General features: G+C 42.1%; 3 protein-coding genes across 5 annotated transcripts; 2 read left to right on the top strand and 1 right to left on the bottom strand.

Annotated features, from left to right (window-relative positions):
- Nucleotides 1–12,069, bottom strand: si:dkey-27i16.2 (regulator of cell cycle RGCC-like). 2 transcript variants are annotated; one of them, XM_044206233.1, is made up of 6 exons: nucleotides 11,981–12,069; nucleotides 3,812–4,001; nucleotides 2,558–2,722; nucleotides 1,815–1,895; nucleotides 1,093–1,155; nucleotides 1–530 (listed from the first exon to the last, which is right to left on the bottom strand). In XM_044206233.1, exons 2-6 carry the CDS (start codon nucleotides 3,831–3,833, stop codon nucleotides 523–525), a joined length of 339 nt encoding a protein of 112 aa, XP_044062168.1. In that variant the 5' UTR covers nucleotides 3,834–4,001; nucleotides 11,981–12,069; the 3' UTR covers nucleotides 1–522. The 2 variants fall into 2 exon arrangements, with proteins under 2 accessions (XP_044062168.1, XP_044062167.1); XM_044206232.1 differs by lacking the exon at nucleotides 11,981–12,069 and adding an exon at nucleotides 6,277–6,415.
- On the top strand, nucleotides 5,477–9,042 carry pcdh20 (protocadherin 20). The gene is made up of 2 exons (XM_044206212.1): nucleotides 5,477–5,691; nucleotides 6,299–9,042. The coding sequence occupies exons 1-2, from the start codon at nucleotides 5,644–5,646 to the stop codon at nucleotides 8,828–8,830; spliced, it is 2,580 nt and encodes an 859-aa protein (XP_044062147.1). The 5' UTR covers nucleotides 5,477–5,643; the 3' UTR covers nucleotides 8,831–9,042.
- plp1a (proteolipid protein 1a) lies at nucleotides 11,475–18,633 on the top strand. Of its 2 annotated transcripts, none has more exons than XM_044206228.1 (7): nucleotides 11,475–11,630; nucleotides 13,692–13,878; nucleotides 13,994–14,150; nucleotides 14,501–14,669; nucleotides 15,822–15,895; nucleotides 15,992–16,057; nucleotides 18,019–18,633. In XM_044206228.1, the coding sequence occupies exons 1-7, from the start codon at nucleotides 11,627–11,629 to the stop codon at nucleotides 18,253–18,255; spliced, it is 894 nt and encodes a 297-aa protein (XP_044062163.1). In that variant the 5' UTR covers nucleotides 11,475–11,626; the 3' UTR covers nucleotides 18,256–18,633. The 2 variants fall into 2 exon arrangements, with proteins under 2 accessions (XP_044062163.1, XP_044062164.1); XM_044206229.1 differs by lacking the exon at nucleotides 18,019–18,633 and adding an exon at nucleotides 16,467–17,861.
- Nucleotides 18,634–18,703: the final 70 nt, after the last annotated feature.

Below are 18,703 nucleotides of genomic sequence, written 5' to 3'. Positions count from 1 at the left end.
TTCAATCAAACTTTAACTTTATTTATACGTGTATTCATCTGTACAACACGTCATATAAAAAAAAAAAGAATATTAACAAGAACTGTACACTGGAAACATCAGCACATAAATGACATTTGATACACAGCAGATCTGAACCCCTTGGACTTGAAATTAGTTTAAAACTAAAGTGCCATCTGTAATTTTGAACTAAAACAAAGATCAGCCTCCTTTAAAAACAAACATGGCACTGGGGATTTAGGGCCCTTAGTACTTATGGGAATCTTATGGGATCTGATGCTGCAGGGACGTCGCCTTGCCAGCTGGATGCGGTGTCGCCAGGGGTCTTTCGGTCTTTTTGCATTTTGGAATGGAGTGCCCTTTTAATTTCTGATATTAACCTTTTCCCCTGGAGCAGCCAGGGGAGCATTTGCTCCCTCATATCTGCTCTGGTGTAGATCTGCCTGTCTGCTCGGCAGTAGCCAGTCATGTCGCCCCCGGCCTGTTTCTCCCTCCTCTACGTGGCTCGCTTTCTCTCTCTGGTCACATTTCTGCAAAAGAAAGAGGAAGAGAAAACTAGAAAATCTCAGGAGCCAGAATAAGAGAACAAGCACACAGGCATATTAACCCACGCAAACATGCACTGACTAATAAGTGAGCCTTGTGAAGATACGATTAATTTGTAACATTAATTTGCTCTGCATCAAGACCACTGATAGCGGATGTATATTTCGTTCTTTGTGGTTTGTGTGCATTCACAGCCATGCATGTATTTACAGGCCTCTGAAACACCACTGCTTTAGCGCTGATAGCAGGATCTTGATACTCATGTAGTCAAGTATGCTATTATCACTAAAGGTCGCGTAGATAGTCCACCTGTGTCCATGGACATGGCATTTACACACAAGAGGTGCTCAGAGATAAATGGGGGAGAGGAACAGGGTTAAGTGGCTACTACTACGCACTCTGTTTTTCAGTGTGTAACAAAACATGCACTCGGTCAGCGTCCTGGCTACATTTACACACTGCAGCCTGCTGACTTGTGGACTTAAGTGCAAGAGGAATAAAGAAAAGATTGAGTGTTATGGGGGTGTAATTCTCTTAAATACGTACCTGCAAGTTCCTGGTCCAACATGTTGATAAAACTCTCAAGTTCTCTTGTGTCTCCCAGCTTGGCTGCAGAAAGAGGACAGAAAGAAAAGGAATTTGAGAAACTATAGGGGAAAAAAACAGGAATGGAACATTTTTGTGGAGAAATGCGGCTCAGTTCAATGGTATTTCCTTTGGACCAAAAAGCTGAAAACTAATCTAAGTCCCAGGATTACATATAAACCAAACTGCTTTTAGACTGGCAAAAACATTTTCAGCTTCTTTTCTACAAACTGAGATAAAATTGATCTTAAACGCTATAAAACCTTGACAGCTTGATGGATCCAACCAGGATCTCTGTTATAAATATCTGAAGGTATTCTGTGTAAACACAGACAGAGTGAATGACACCTCCTGGTCACCTTCTTGTTTTCATCCATTGAGATTTAACAGTAGTCTGTGCATCTGCATCCAACAAAACGCAACAGCTCTCATTCATTTACACACACCTGAGCCACTCTCATCTCTGCATAACAGCACAAATAACCCCTGCAGGAGACTTGGAAAGTGGGGGTGGCTGAGACGTCACAGCGGCTGGGGCTTTGTTGTGTAAAAACAAAAGAGCTCCCATCCTTATATAGAGGGTTTTTGTGTGGCTGTGATAGTGATCAGAGCAAAAGTGATAGTGATCACTGTAAGAACGAGGACTATCTGGATGGAGATAGGCTGATGGGAGTCTCTGGTACCTTTCGCTGCCAGCGTTATGCCTGCTGTGTGAAGCTCCTCCTCGCTGGTGTTCAAACTGTTTCCCAAAGAAGCTTCGCTGCCTGGGGGGAGAGGGAGGCGACGATGGGGTGAGCAGCGATAATAAACAGAAGACAATCACTAAGGCCAGCCCAAGCAAATGATCAAAAACAACAATGACAATTTTAACACAATGCAGGAGTTGCAAATAATGATAATAAGATGCAGTAAAATGAGGGCAAACGTGTTCACTGTTAGGAACTCCCGAGTGCCAGCTTACGAAAGCGGTTTGCCTGTTGATGTGTTAGGGGGCCGAAATACTTTCAATAATGACGACGCATGGGAGCAGAAAAACACACTTTCTTCTTTTATCTCATAACCGTCGACAAACGCACAACGGCAGCAGCAACAAAAAAAACCCAGACAATTACAGAAGATGGGTTATCCATAATTGCATTTCATTCTAGTACACAGCTATTGTCATGAGCAAAATAGCCACTTTAATAGAAGTGTACAGGGATGTGTCCTCTTGTACCACTATTTTCATGCAAATTAAAAGTGTCAAGTTGCAGTTGTTTGGGCTGATAAAGGGGCTCAACTGGCACCCATGGGGAGTCCACACAACCTCACTCACCAGCAAATGACGCACCAAATAACGTCTTTCCTTCCCCACACTTTGTACAATGAGCAAACATAATTTTGATCACAGTAACACTGTTCTAGGGCGGACGATTTCGTCACTCACTGTAATCTGAGTCCTCGACTCCGCTGTCGTCCCCCAGCCCTGTGCGACTTTTGGCCTCCTGTAGGACGTGCTGGTACGCATGAGGTTTGCTTTGAGAGGGGGCCTTCAGCTCCTCCACCACATCCTGGAACTCCTGCAGCAACTCGCCCAGCTCGAGCTCCAAGTCTGCGGAAAATGTGACAGCAGTTGGAGAGAAACCACATTACTCCACTGAAAGAAAATGTTAAAGATCGTCTCAAGTTAGTTCAGAAAGCAAAATTCAATTCAGGGTATTTAGAATATTTTTAAATAAAACAACCAAAAAACTAACATCTCAAAGATCTTGGATATTTCCAAATATAAAGAAATATCTTCTGTGTGAGAATGAAATTAAATAAAAGCTAAAAGCCAAAACCTGCAGTTGACGTTTATTGTCAGTGGGTTGTATCAGATAACTTGATGTGTGAAAATAAACCTAACAGCCCATAAGGCATATAAAACATCTAACAGCCAGTAAAACACCTGGTCTGCAAACTGTGATAAACAAATATTACATTTTAAGTCTAAGTTCTATGCTTTGGGCTGCAATAAAACAACACTTTGGCCATTTCTTGAATAAATGCATATGTCATAAAATAACAGATGCAGTATGGGATGAACACACCTCACTTTACCCACCATTTTATCACAAAGTTATTTTATTAGGGTAACACAAATATGATAAAGCTTTAAACAGTCCCCTATGGGAAACAGGAGGTAATGGGAGTAGCAAATAGTAGTAGGATACAGGAAGAAAAATGTAAGCACATACACATTCAAAAACTTCAATGTTTGGTAAGTTATGAAAGTTATGAAAGAATACAGTCTTGAAGAAATAAAGACAGAAGTTTGTAAATCTAAAAAAATACAGATGTGCCACGTGATAGTGAGCAGCTTTAACAAAAGAGTTTTCCCCTCTGGGATCAATAAAGTATTTCTGATTCTGTGAAAGATATACCAACAAATAGGAGAACATGAGGTAGAAAACGTGTAAAATTAAAGCATAGCAGGCTACATGATTTACAAAACTGCTCACTCTCTCAACTTTAATTTGTATCAATGTGATGTGAAATATAAGATATGTGAAAAAGGATTAGGCAAGTCAGGAATTTTAAGAGGTTAAAATAAAGGTTACAGCCTCTCTGACAGCATTATACTGCTGTTAGCTGTTTGTTATGGGCCTGTAATCACTGCATCATGATTTAAAACTAAGGCTCAAGTATTCGTTGGACTCACCTGTGGTAATGTCTGAGGACATGCTGGAGCAGTGAAATAAAACACCACCGGGCTGCTGTGTGTCTGGGTTCAGAACGGATTTAAGCTGACAAGCAGGACTGTAGTTTTTTATAAAGGCCTCCACACCCGCTCAGCCAGCGGACCGGACCAGCCAATCACGTCGCAGAGAAACCTCAGAGGTCTACAGTAACTGGAAAAAGTGGGCGGAAAGTTAAAAGGAAAACCATACGCATATGAGACAGACAGAAATAAACCGTTACGTGACTCAGGTCGAGGCTTACAGTTGTTCCCATGCATCAATTTCTAAGTGCGAAAGAAATTTTGTGTAGAATTTAAAAAGTTGTCTCTTTTAGTATTCATAAGAAATGTATACTGTTTTTGCCACAAGGAGCTTGATAGAATAGGATTTTACAGAGAACTTAAAGAGTCATTCTGAGTTTGAGTGAAGCGTTATTGAAGAATAATAAACTGTGATGATGATCAATACAAGAACGTAAGGGCCTTGTCACCTTGTGTATTCAGGTCGCATCTTCCTAAAATGAATAATTAATTAATTTTTCTTAGCTACATGCTTGTGATTGGGTGAATTTATACTCAAGTTCCTGACTCTAGGTGGAGTAAGCTTACTTGAATAAAGGACATTTTAGTATAAAAGAAATTAGGCAAAAACGAAACTTTTAAATATTTTAAGTCTTCTGTCAGCGGTGCAGCACTCTGCTCTGTCGACAGAGGCCCTTCAAGTGCAATTTCTGTTCAAACTCCCACAGAACAGCTGTTCGAGTCTATAGGTCATATTATGCAACTTTCAGTGAAGTAGTCTTGCATGTTTACCAGTGGTAGAAGTAGTACTATCATCCTTTACTTAAGTAAAAGTAATACCACAGTGTAAAATACTCCATAATAGCAAAATATACTTAAAGAATCAAAAGTACTCATTATGCAGAGTACTCCCTTTTAGAGTGTATTATCATATTATATTATTGGTATGTTATAATTGAGGCATCATTGTGTGTATTGTATTGTCTAGCATTTGAATGTTGTAGCTAATAGAGGTGGGGCTAATTTTATTACTGAAACTGTTGGATAGTTTAAGTTATGAAAATGCATCGTATTTTACCATGTTTTCAATCTAAAATCTAAACCTACAAAGTAACTAGTAACTAAGCTGTCAGAGAAATGTAGCACAATACAAAGTACAATATTACCCTCTGAAATGTACTTCAAAACTGTACTTGAGCAGTTACTTTTTAATCACTAATGTGAAGAGGAATCTAAAGAAGAAACTACCAGTTTACATCTATATATGTTCCCATGTGAATGCAGCAGGAAACTTTAAGCACTGTTAACACTGTTGTTGGCGTAATTTATAAAGATTAGCTCTAGGGTTAAAGAGGCTCCTGGAGATTTGGACAGATGACAAATCTGAGAGAATTAAATTATTCAGAGACATTTCAAACATTATGAAGTAGTTAAAAAAAAAAAAACAGGCGGCAGGTGTGCTAATAAAAAATAGGTGTGTAAGCACATTTGGCATTAGAACATTAATCCTGTCCCATATAGTTTAGAGGAAAGATATGTACATAAAATAGTCCCATGCTTACTCATTGTTTTATTTTTTAGCAACACATGAGTTGCTACAAAAACATCTGTTCAACTCATGCAGGTAAACCTGTTGTTCTTCTTACTTCTCCTGCGTAAGCCTGACAAGCAAGGTAAGTGCTGGAGGAGGGGCATGTAATGAATCATGCCTTCAGCTGTACAGGTTTAGGTTGCTGTCTCTGTCCTCAGTGTTCACTTGCTGCCGGGGAACTTGGGTAACATGTGTGAGGGCAATGGGCCATGGGACTCCTGATAATATGAATTGGGCTGGACTACTGCAGGTCAGTGAGTCAAAAGAAATGCAAGGATTATCCATTCCGATGGTATCTAATTACTGTCTCAGTGTTTCTGATCAAGTGAAAGGGTCTAAAACTGGAATGTTATTCTTTAGTGAGCAATTTTGACAAATAAAAATGCACTGAATGTGTGATAGAGCACCTGGAGGGGCACTGTAGAGTTTTTGGGTTACATGAAAAATGATGCCCATCCAGAGCCTCTTAAAGATTAAAAGAATAACTGATAAAAATACTTGTGAATATATGCAAATGTTGTTGGGGTTTTTTGGGGGGGTGTTTGGTGTTATGCCAAATTCATGCTTTGCTATTTGCGTTTTGTTTTTTGTGTGTGTTATTTGTGTGTGAGCGTAATTGGCTGAAGATAAGTGAGGGGCATCACATTACTTTCATTGTGCAGTGACCTGCCTTTTAAAGAGCTCACTGAGGCATGAAGTTTAAACCTTATCACCACCAGGGAAAGCTTCTATACTCTCTCTACTTGTGTAACTCAAGTTCAACAGAAACACTGTGTAATCATAACCAAAATCCAAAGTACTGGTGCTTTAAAAACAAAAAATATATACTGCTCACAGTTTGTTTCTTCTCCTGTCAGAATCTGTTGGTTGTGGTCCATCTCCGGCAGATCATATGTGGTTCTGTCCGGTTTTCTATCCCAGAGGAACAGCAGCCTGGTATTCTGGCCGGGTCACTTAGTAAACACTTTCCACCTCCGTACCAGCTCCTGACCCAGGAGTATCTCTGGATGGACAAAAACACGGGGAATTTCTACACCACTGAGCAAAAGATGGATCGCGAGGCCCTCTGCCCCGAGGAGACAAAAGCTGAGGAATGCATTATTCTGCACAATGCTGTCGTGGGGCCCTCAGGAGACCTTATACAGTTTCCTGTGATCATAGAGGACATCAATGACAATGCACCTCATTTTGAAAACAGTGAAATACACCTGAGGGTGTCCGAGGACGTGACTGTGGGGACTAGTTTCTTATTGGATGACCTGGCTCAGGACAGGGATGCCGGACGTAACGGCGAGCTGCGTTACCGCCTAGAAGATTCTGACGGAGTTTTCAGTTTAAAAGTCGAAGAAGACGGGCCTGTCATCATGCTGGTTGTGCAAACAGCTCTGGATAGGGAGACTCTGGACCTGTATCAGATGGTGCTGGTGGCCACCGACTGTGGCTCAGACCCTTTAAGTGCTACAGTGACTTTAATAGTCACAGTGACAGATGTTAATGACAACTGTCCAAGCTTTAGCTCTGACAGCCCCCGCAGTGTCACCGTCCTCGGAGACTCCCAGAAGAACATGCTGGTTGCTCAGGTCAGAGCCACAGACCCAGATTCAGGCCCGAATGCTGCCATAGTTTACTCCCTCAGTCCCAAAGTCTCTGAGCGGGCCAAGAAGCTCTTTAGCCTCGACAGCCTCACTGGGTACATCAGGCTAACACAGGACCTCCGGAGTGACAACTCCGAGCAGCTGCTGTTGAAAGTTTTAGCTAGCGGCCATCACTGCCCCCCAGCAGACACTCAGATAACCGTATCCGTGCTCCCCAAGCCAAACCAAGAGCTGACGGTCAAGATCGGGTTCATAGCGGAGCATCAAAACCAGACTCTGGTGTTACCAGAAAACCAGCCCCCCACCGTCTTAGCTGTTTTAGAGCTTGAGGGTGACAGCAGCTTTAAAGGCTCATCTCTTGCTATTGAGAGCGAAGTGCCTTTCACTTTGAGCCCACAGAATGGCAAATATCTGCTTTCCACATCAAAGCCCCTAGACTATGAGATGAAAAATGAACATCATATTTCTGTGGTAGTGAATGGGAGATCAGCTGAAGGGTCTGTGATCGCTCCTTCCAGGCATGTGATCAGGGTGATGGTGGCAGATGTCAATGATAATGCTCCACATTTCCTCCAGTCTCACTATCAGCTGGAGGTGGAGGAAAACAACCAGCCGGGGATGTCACTGCTGCAAGTCTCAGCCTCAGACGCAGACAGCGGACACAACGGCAGAGTGACCTACAGGCTGGACACACACACATCTACCATATTTAACATTGACCCTGTGACAGGTCAACTGTCTGTATCAGCCTCTCTGGATAGGGAACAGCAGGGTGTACACAAACTCACTGTGTTTGCACGAGATAGCGGCTCTCCTCCCTTGGAGTCAGTGGCCACAGTATCCATTCGAGTTCTGGACCAGAATGACAATGCGCCTGTTTTTCTAACCCCTCACTTGATCTTTTTTATCCCTGAGAATGTACCACCATTCGCCCAGGTGGGGAGAGTAGGGGTGACAGACCCAGACGAAGGGGAGAATGGGAACACAGAGTTACATGTTGTAAACAGCAGTGGACCTTTTGTTGTGGATAACACCCAGGGGACACTACGCACCACCACCAACTTGGACCGCGAGACAGAGGACCGCTATGAACTCTACCTGCTGGCCAGCGATCATGGTGGCCCGGTCGCTTTGACTTCCACTGCCAGGGTAACTATCTTTGTGGGGGACATCAATGACAACCAGCCAAAAGTGATCCTTCCCAGCAGCAACTCCTCATGCCAGACTGTCTCTCCAGCAACCATTGCAGGCACCGTAGTAACAAAGATCTATGCCATCGACATGGACTCAGGGATGAATTCAGAGATTACATACACTGTTGTGGCACCAGAGCCAGCGCAAAACAGCAGCCCCTTCCGGGTGGATTCAAGGTCAGGGAACATCACTGTAGCTCAGCGACTTCTACGGAAGGACCTGGGAATGCATCACCTGTTCATTGCAGTCAGAGATGGGGGGAAACCAACTCCACTTTATACCACTGTCTGGGTTAATCTGTTGGTCAACGAGAGCATGGGGTCCTGCCACCTGGACATGGCGCCCACCTGGATGGGGACACCTGACTTGGTTCAGACCCCCTCAAAGTCCCCCATCTGTGAGGTGGAGGACACTAGATCTGGACAGCTGATGCTGTTAGTAGGCCTGGGTATGATGCTGGCATCCACATGTTTGCTTGTGACGACAGCTGTTTTATACTTGAAACAGAAGAGAAGAAGTCTACAACAGAACAAGAGGGGACACACTGAGGAGAATGAGATTCCACTCAGGCTCAAAGACAAATATTACTCTGATGACTAAGAGATTAAAGCAAGCAATGTGTGTAATCCTCACTCGTACTGTGTCAAGGTTGAAATCAGCATGTGAATCAAAGACATTCTGAATATTTGTCAAAGGCTTCTTGCATTTTAATAATCAAATTCGTTGAATTATTCTGATACACAGTGTACTCAAACATTTGTCAACAGAAAAACTGCAAAATTCTGTGGAAATAAAGTTGATCCATTTTCTGATAAAGATTCCTGCAAGCTGCCAGGAAAGCATATAAAAGTTGTTCTGAAAAGTGAAGTATTACCAGTAGAGGCTTGTTGCCTGTGCATTCTGTAGAACAATGTATAACACAGTCATTTCACACAGGTGATGTGTACAGTATTAGCCACCATGGTGCATATCACAGCAAGACATTGCTAAAACACCAGTATTACAGTCATTATCTTTAGGGATTATTCTCTATAACCCCTGCAGCGAGAAGAAGACTGAGGTAATGGTCTGCTAAGTTGATTAGGCCTTTCTCAGATTTCCAACTCTGAGTGATGGGGAGTCAAAAGTATTAAGACACACAAAAGGGTTTAATGTTCCTGCGGTGGGGAGGTGATGAAAGTCTCTCAAAAAGCAGCTCTGAGACGACAACAGGAGGCGGAGCGTGGCTGTGGACAGGTGAGAGGCGGCAGAGGGAAAGCACACCACCATCTCAAGTCACCGCCTCACACCTGTTACCTGATAGCGCTGGATGGCACCCAAACAGCAGAAAACCTACTGTACTGCACCCAGTAACCCAACAGGCTTGTTGTTTTGATGACAGATTTTTGCAGTGAAATCACACTGTGTTCAAAGAAGTCTTTACAAAAGGCAGTTGCTCTCATGTGTTACTGATACATTTGTATGCTGGGGAACAATTGAGATATCAAACCAGGTTAAGTGATGCAGAAAGTATGAATAAGTCGGGGTAAAATGTGTTTACAAATCTGTGAACACACAATTACACAAAGAGGGCAGGCTAATTAAATAAAGCTTTTACTAAAGAATTTTAAAAAATCATTTATCTTTTCATAAAATATTGAGCGATCCTTTAAAGATACACCTGTGTTAGAGGAAAGAAGGAAAGCCATGAGTCAGAGCCTGTAAAACACAATGTACAACAACCCTAGTGGAGAACAAGGCTTGTATAGCATGAGTAGTGTTTCTCTGAGGATTTCTGAGCTAGCAGCTCAAAAATAAATAATCTAATAGGGCTGTACTGTAAGACTAACTACATTAGCTGAGAGGAAATAAAGAGTCCCATGATAAAATTACAAATTAAAGAAGCATCTTTACATAAGGAGTTACAGATTCTATTAGAGTAAAACATGTACAAATTAATATTAAAGCAGGCCTATTGTGCATCAAAAGCAAAAAAAAGATCAAACACATTATGGACCTGGTTGAGAAAATGTCTAATATTCTTACAGACTGAATTTTGGGAGCATCATGTTTAGAAATGCATCTTGACAAAACTGACTTTTCTCAAAAAACAAATAGTACTGTGGGATAAAACTCCTCATGTGCCTGCTACTGTACACATGCTGTGGCAGGAGAAAGCCTGCCATCTACTGGACATACATGAAGCCAAATCTGGCTCTTTATTTCTGGTATTTGGCCAGAGGGTGGAGATGAATCAGAGGACAGTCTCTCACTCCGCCACAGTCAGGTCGCCTGAGATCAGTGATGTTTCCCTGCTGCTCTGCTCCACTCACAGCACATCTCATTTTAATCTTTTTTTTTTTCTCAAACTGAACATTTGATAGTGGGTTATGGGGTTGCATGAGCTGACATCAGCTGGCACCGACCCAAATACCCAGTGGATGATTTCTGAGATACACATCAGGGGTTTTATGATCACAAATGACATAACAATCCAGTGTAATTAAAATACCAGTAATGTTTTTCTTATCAAAAGAAAAGACTCGCTGTAGTGATGCTGAGAAATACCCCTCATTGCCCCTCAACTATCCGGCTTAAAAGGCACAATCTGACTTTATCAAAAGTTGAGGTATCCACATATTCATGGTCTGTGAATGCCACTGTAAGCTTGCTTTGAAAGGCACATTCCTGGACTAAATGGACCCATTTAAGAGATAACTGATAAAGCCATATTGGTTTTGCCAGCTGGGATGTCAGATCTTTCATGTTCAGTGCTGTATCTCAAACACTGCAGTCAAACAGATCTATATCTGATTCCAACCCTGATTCCTATAAGTCTGGTGAGCATCACCTGACTGTCTACAGGCTCATACTGATGGTGTAACTTCAGACAAATTACCTTCACTGTCCATGGACATACAGCTCTCATCATTCCCATAGACCATCTGCATGATTCAGGAGCTTTTTCTTTTTTGGTTTTATTTATCAGGCTGAAAATGTTGCCATGGGCTTTTAAAACAAAAGGCCTTGGCGAACCAGGGACTTTATGCCCTAGAGTTGGGATAGCCAACTCACAGAAGAGGGGAAAATAACTTTCCTTCTTCTGTATTTGCATAAGAAGATGCAAGCTGCTCTCTCTATCTATGCAAATATGCGTCAACAATGAACTAAGGACATTTCTGCAACCGTAAGAACCTTGAACTCCTCATTATTCTTCGACTTGAAGTTCATTGAAAAGCGACATTGTTTCTTTAAGATTGCACTAGCAGTCATCAGCGGGTCTGTTCATTGTTGGGGGAACAGAAAGCGAGTTGAGATTGAAATACGGGGGCCGAAGACAAGTTGCGCATATCATCAGCGGACCAGCTGCAGTGCAGGCAGCAGTAACCAACAAGTCCTGAACGCATCCTTCCAGACATGGGTAAGAAACTGCAGCCGCTGGAATCTACTTCTATTAGCAGATAGAATAAGTCACAGGCCAACTATCAAATCTGCAAATTTTATCTGATGTGATTGCACGCTGATATGAATGGGACTGTAAGAGGGCATCAGAAGTTATTAAGTTTTTTTTGTCAGTCGGTCGGCTACTCACCGGCTGATGCTCCACTGATATTATGAGATTTATTTCATGCTTGAGATGGCAGGGCTACTTTCACAGCAGCCTTGTCGCATTTGCTTTCGGCCGCAATCTTTCTCAATTTTAAAAGAGGCGAACTTGGCCTTAGCTTAGCTTCATTTTAAAAATGTTTTATTTATTTTTATTTTTCTTACCAGAACGAGGCCTGTATTTTCATTCGAGTCACAAGCGAGAGGCAGCGGGCAGCTGTGGTTCAGAGGGCTTCAGCTGTTTGCTCAGGCTGGTGATGTCATTAGTTAATTGGTACAAGGTGTATCTGAAGGCATGCGGGTTAATATTGGTTCTGTTTGTTTATGTTTATGTTAAGTTGTGGTTTATGTGCATGCTGTTAGCTATTTGTCTACATGTACTTGTGGTGACCATTCTTTGTGTACATCTTTGTGTACCTATTTAAATTTACTTCTTTCCTAATATAACAATACTGAAAATATGTGTCTGTTATTTGCTATTTTTCTTACAGTTGATCTTTTTAAACTCCCTCTTCCATACCATAGTAAACTTATGCTGTCTGAATGACAGTGATTGCAGTTTGCCCGTGTGTGTGTGTGTGTGTCTGTCTCTCTCTGACACACACACATACACACAGCCATGGAGATGTGTTCAATTAAAGAGCTATCTATTTGCCCCTCCTGCCATCTGTGTTTACTGTAATGGTACCAATCACAGTCTGTCTGCTTCCATTGTGCGCGTCTGTGGATGCACGCATGCAAGCGTGTAATGGCACACATGCACACACAGTTGCATTGTTTGTTTATAGATTTGCTTCTCCATCCTCTTCAGACCCCCCACCACCACCACCACCACCACTACTTTCTTGTTCCTGTGTCTCCCCAGAAGGAAGTCTATGAGTGTGTGCATGTGTGTGTCAAGCATAGAGGTGCTTCTGGCCTTTGTTTGCTTGACATTGGTGGCCCTTGTACCCCCATGATGCTGTGGGACAAAGACTGTTGTCTCTGCAGCCACAAAAGCAGCCTCTCTCTCTCTCTCTTTCACTTTGTCTCCTCTCCGTCCTCCCCCTTTTCTCACACTCTCCATGCTGGGTGGTGAATGGAGTCAGGGTGCGAGCTGGAGTCAGGGTGCGAGCTGGGGTCAGAGCAGACACATCCCCATGCCCTTGGCCCTTGGCATCATTTCAAACAGCACATGACTATTAGGGAGACTGCACAGCTTTACTAAGGGAACGAAAGTGTTTACTAATTGGTTTGTGGATCCACAGAAAATGTATTGCCAACAATGTTTACAATCAAGTCATAGTATTAGTTAATTAGCAAGCAGATTCCAGCTTCTCCAGTGTGAGGATTTGCTGCTTTTATCTGTCTATCATTGTAAACTGAATCTCTTTGGGTATTGCACTGTTGGTTGGACAAAACAAGACTTTTGAACATGTCAACTTGTGCTCTGAGAAACTGTAGTAGACATTTGATCACTATTTTTGGACATATTTGAACTAAAAGAACAAGAGATAAATATTCTTTAGTTGCAGCCCTAGTTTTGAGCAGCACAAACTAAATTCCATTAAGCCTTCATTGCATTGGGGTGGAGGCAAAAATCTCATATAGGGATATTTCAAAACCAGAGCAAATACAACCAAAACAATCTGCAAGTCCACCAACAGAGTTAAGTGAGCAAATCTTTTTTTATAATTTGGGTGAACCGACCCTTTTACAGGTTGCAGCACATGTCCTTGTTAACTTAAGTTAACAAGAAAGCACCTCCCGTACATTCTACTGTGCATAATTTGTACATTGGAACAGAGTACTACTTCTTCTTCTTCTCTGCTGTCTGTCATATTGCATCAGTTAATTATGTGCCCTGACTTTCATGGTGCTGCTTCTTGGCTAACAGGTTGCTATGACTGCTGTATGCGCTGTTTGGGTGGGGTGCCGTACTGCTCCCTGGTCGCCACACTGCTGTGTTTCTCTGGCATTGCCCTCTTCTGCGGTTGTGGGCACCAGGCACTCACAGAGACAGAGAGACTCATCGAGACTTACTTTGCCCGTAATCTTCAAGACTACATCACCCTTGCCTACATGTGAGTGGTAAATTTAAGCGTTTCCATCATTCGAGCAACATCAATTTAACCTTTCCTTAGGTTCTTTGCAACACTGAATTTTGACTGTTTTCTTAATAATTTTCCTCCTTCTCAGCATTCAATATTTCCAGTATGTCATCTATGGTTTGGCCTCCTTTTTCTTCCTCTACTGCATTGTGCTGTTGGCCGAGGGCTTCTACACAACAAGCGTTGCCAAGCAAAGCTTTGGAGAGTTCAGGAGCACCATGTGTGGCCGCTGCCTCAGCTCCTCGGTGAGAGGGCCCAGAGTGGGAGAAGTAAAGGGGATTGGAGAGATTGGATGGGATTAATACACATATCACTCCCTGGTGGGTGCTGAGCCGAATCTTAAAGCTGCTAAACCTTTGGGGACATGCAAAGATAAGCATACAGTGTGTGTTTGAGCGGTTTGGGAAGGTGGGGCGGGGGGTAGCTGAGTGGTTGGAAGAAGAGTAGGAGAACAGAGAGAAAACCTAATCAGAAAAAAAGTAATGTGGTCACTAAGTGAGTCACTGCTCATAAAAACACTCTCTTAGATTACTTATGTGCATCAGTTTATTATGATAATGTACCCTAACGTTTATTGTGCTCCCTCCTTATACAGTTTATAGTGATGACATATGTACTAGCTGTGCTGTGGCTGTTGGTGTTTGCCTTCTCGGCCCTGCCTGTCTACTTCTTCTACAATATGGATGCCACCTGCCACACCATTGATGTTCTGACTGAGACCCCAGCGAGTATCAACCAGCTCTGTGTTGATGCAAGGCAATATGGTAACAAGACATCTATCAATGGCAACCTATGAGAGTAGCTTCTCACACAAATTGTATTCAGATATGGAATAAGTCTAGTGATATTCTATATTTTTCTTATTGTCAACAAATCCCATGAAAGGACCAAAACCAACAATGAACTGTTCCTACTGCCTGTGTAACCAAAGCTTATTCCTCTGTGGACCTCCATTGTTGTCCAAAAACTATTAACCATCCCAGTGTCTCTGTGAAGCTTACCTAGGCACAGATGCTAAATGCTAAAGTCAGCATGCTAACATGCTCACAACAATGACAATGCTAACATGCTGATGCTTAGTAGGTGTAGTGTTTACCATGTTCACCATCTTGCTTTAGCGTGTTAGCATGCTAAAATTTGCTAATAATTAGCACTAAACACAAAGCACAGATAAGGCTGATGGGTCATGTTATTAGTTTGGCACTAGATGAAAAGTCAGGGGATCACCAAAGTTATCACATTCCATCTTGAGGAGAACATGAATTTTGTGCCAAATTTCATGGTAATCCATCCCATCGTCTAGACATTTCATCAAAATCCAAAAATGTCAACCTTATTGTGGCACTAGAGGAAAGGTCGGGAGATTACCAAAGTCATTAGGATTTAGAATCTGGGGATCATGAATGTCTGTACAAAATTTTGTAACAACCCAGCCAATAGTTGTTGAGATAGTTCAGTCTGGCCCACCAACAGACCATCATCGCCATCCCTAGAGCCTTAGGGTGTGGTTAGAAACACATTTATCATACAATGAGCCACACTGTTGCACTGGGTGACATGTTCCTTCATTACCATGAACATGGGCACTGTATTTGTGAGTTGATCCCACATACACTGCCCTGATGGCGTAAACACTCACTAGCTCTTCAAATGTGTATTAATCTGCAGCTGAAAATAGTCCCCAACAAATGCACTATTTACTTGTGTTTTGGTAATGTTTGCTAAAAAACTGCAGTGCCCGGCTGTTTTAGTACAAGGTATGGAAGAAAGTATTGAAAACGAACTCCCAGGTAGTTTTGGTCTTTTTTGGTGATTTGTGGACATTAACAAAAATATAGAATAAGGCCATCTTCATTCTTTGATTGCCTTTGTACTTGAGTTAGAATTGATTAGAGAAATTTGTAAATTTTTAACAGGGCTCCTGCCGTGGAATGCAGTGCCAGGGAAAGCTTGTGGTATAACTCTGTCCATTGTTTGCAAGACCAGAGAGGTAAGAACCAGGATATAATTCAAGCTCTGTGGTCATGTTCTACAATTTGCCTGACATGACATGTTATCACCATTAATGCAAATCTCCTCCTATCAGTACCGAATGACCTATGACCTCTACATTGCTGCCTTCGCCGGTGCGGGCATCACTCTCTTGGCTCTGGTGAGTGATTATGCTTCAGCCGGGGCCAATTTGGCTGCGCTTCCACAGTGGGTTACAACAATAGTGTTATGGCTCATGTGACTTAGTGACGCTCAAAGTGTAGGCGGCGAGGCATCTCAGGCCTCCATGACTGATGACTTTTGTACTATTGCTCTCTGTTCCTCTTTCTCAGCTGACACAAACATCATAATAATGCTGTAATGTCTGGTGGTTTTCCAGCCAGGCAAATGGTGCACCCATTATACTCGCATGCTCCATTACAGAAGCCGTTATACGGATGGTATCTGCTATCAAATTAATGTCATTAGCAGTTAATCTTTTTTTTCTTCTTATTTGTAGAGTTTCAGGATGATTTTTCTTCTCTTTACTTCTGTTCTGACACTTCCTGTCTCTGCTTGTCCTTCCATAGCTGACCTATACTGTGTCAACCACCTATAACTTTGCTGTTCTGCGGTATCTGGGGAGAAAGGGCATAGGTGCACGGTGTTAGGCTCACCAGCTTCCTGTCTGCTCTATCACTACTTCACCAACAACATGGGGATCTAAACAGACAGCAACAATCCTTCCATATCATCTGCACAGAAACCACCTGTGGTCATGGACTCTTAAAAATGTTGTCTTTTATATTTTTTACTTTTATTGTTGGGAAGAATGTTTTTTTCTTCCTTTTCTTCTTTTTGTTGTTTTTATGTGTGAGGTCTGTCTGCTGCTTTTACATGCAGTAAGTCTTATTTCAGGATTTACCATGTCACCAAAATATTTGTAAATTATTGCTCTTGTTGCTTGCTCAGGTTAGTGTCTAAAATTCATTTCTGCTTCCTGTTGCACTCAAAATACAAATAACACACCCCTAATGAATTAACATATGTAAGAAATAACCACCAATTTGCAACAGATGTGCAGGTAGAATGCAGCTGTTACAGAGAATAGGGATTACAGGTTGTCATGGCTACCATCCCTCACATCTGGTTGCCATGGTGGCAGACAAGCACGCATTTGCAGTCTCACGCTGACCTCAGGACTTTTCTCACGGGCTGGAGAAAAGCCTCAACAATGGAGTCATGCCTGTTTTAAAAGCCAGCCAATAAGGAGCCAGTTGTGGGGGCCACCTGCGCTATGAGTCTCTGCCAAGGGTTATATTACATGTCAAGGGAGAGGTTCCCCTGGACAAAGAGGGGGTTAGACCTCTCTTAAGCCTCAATGCAGCTCTTCTGGGACAGCAACCACACACACGGCACCATCCACATTCTGCTGCACGACCCCCACCTCCCTCCGAATAATGGAAACGATGGATTCAGTGAGCAGACTGAAGGAATTTTAAATTACTTTGAATAGTTTCTTTCTGACAAAGGGACATGCTTGTTTAGTTCTGATCTAGAAAGGTCTGAAATTGTTTTTCTCATAATTTTGAGATGGCAAAAGCACTAGGTGCTAACTTATCGAGTGACCTCATTATTCGACCTAAAATTATATATTGTTGAGGTGTGAGTCCCCCCTGCTGTTAATGCATGACTGAGGTTCTTTTATAGAGATAGGACAGCTTTGTTTTGTCTGTAATTCTTTAGGAATTTTGTTGTAGTTATTGTATAACACAGTTTTACTTACTGTAGCTGAATTTACTACTACTTTTACACTTTGGGTATTACTAACAAAACCTTTTGCAATGTAATAAGTAGATTATTCTATTTGGTGGAAGCTTTACCCAGCTGTGAGTGGTGAATTTGTCAAGTGGCTGCTGGCTGTTTGATGATTATATTTTTTTGTGTTGGTAAAATTTGATAATAAACAATGTTCTTTTGAAGTATTTGTGCAGAGTGCCTCTGAAAACATTTGTTTGTAGTCTGTGGAAGTGCAATGTCTGGTGCAGTGTTTAACTGGTGCTCCATCATTGGCTTCCTGCCACATCTAGGGGCCAAGGTGTTTTGTAAGGTGTTTTGTATTCTCTCCTCTTGTGTTCACAGGTGCACTGTTCGCAGTACTTGGCTGTGAACCAGGTGTACCTGAGGAAGCTGAGGCACAGGGCGAAAGAGGAGAGGAAAGGCTATGACCTGTATGGGAGGCTGCAGAGAGACAGAGGATGGACACTGTGCTCTCCGTACCCTGCAAACACATCTGACAACTCCTCTAGTTTTGCTGCAGGCGCTTTCCATGATGACCATCACAATTTAGCTGGGGATCAAAATTATACTATTTTGTAAAGAGTTCCAATTTATACTAACAACTTGGTAGTTAAATTGATTCCCTTCATTATTTTGATGTTTTCTTTAAAATATAGGCTATTTAGGCTATCTAAAGTTTTAAAAAGGTACAAATGCAGTGGGGAACTTTTTTCTTTAAGTGAGCTGTAACAGTTCAATATTTAGTGCTTATTTCCTATAATATTCTGCATTTGTCCAATGACTATAGAACCTATAATTTCTGTATATTTCCTTAAGTCAGAGATTTAAAAATATGTAGATGGAAAGGCAGACATGATGAAAACTATATATTTTTTTCTGCCCAGATCTGATTTCACAGTATGCAGTGCATGCTTGATATCCTTTTTAATGAACAGGAAATAAACAGTGTTCACGGTCTCTCGGGTTCCCACACATACTTGGTAATTCAATGACATTCAAGGTCTTGTGTGATGAAATTCAAATAAGG

The sequence above is a fragment of the Siniperca chuatsi genome, linkage group LG8 (assembly GCF_020085105.1).
Source record: "Siniperca chuatsi isolate FFG_IHB_CAS linkage group LG8, ASM2008510v1, whole genome shotgun sequence".
In the NCBI taxonomy this organism is placed as follows: Eukaryota; Metazoa; Chordata; class Actinopteri; order Centrarchiformes; family Sinipercidae; genus Siniperca; species Siniperca chuatsi.
Note: the sequence above shows the minus strand (reverse complement) of the source record. Positions and strands in the feature narration are given on the sequence as shown.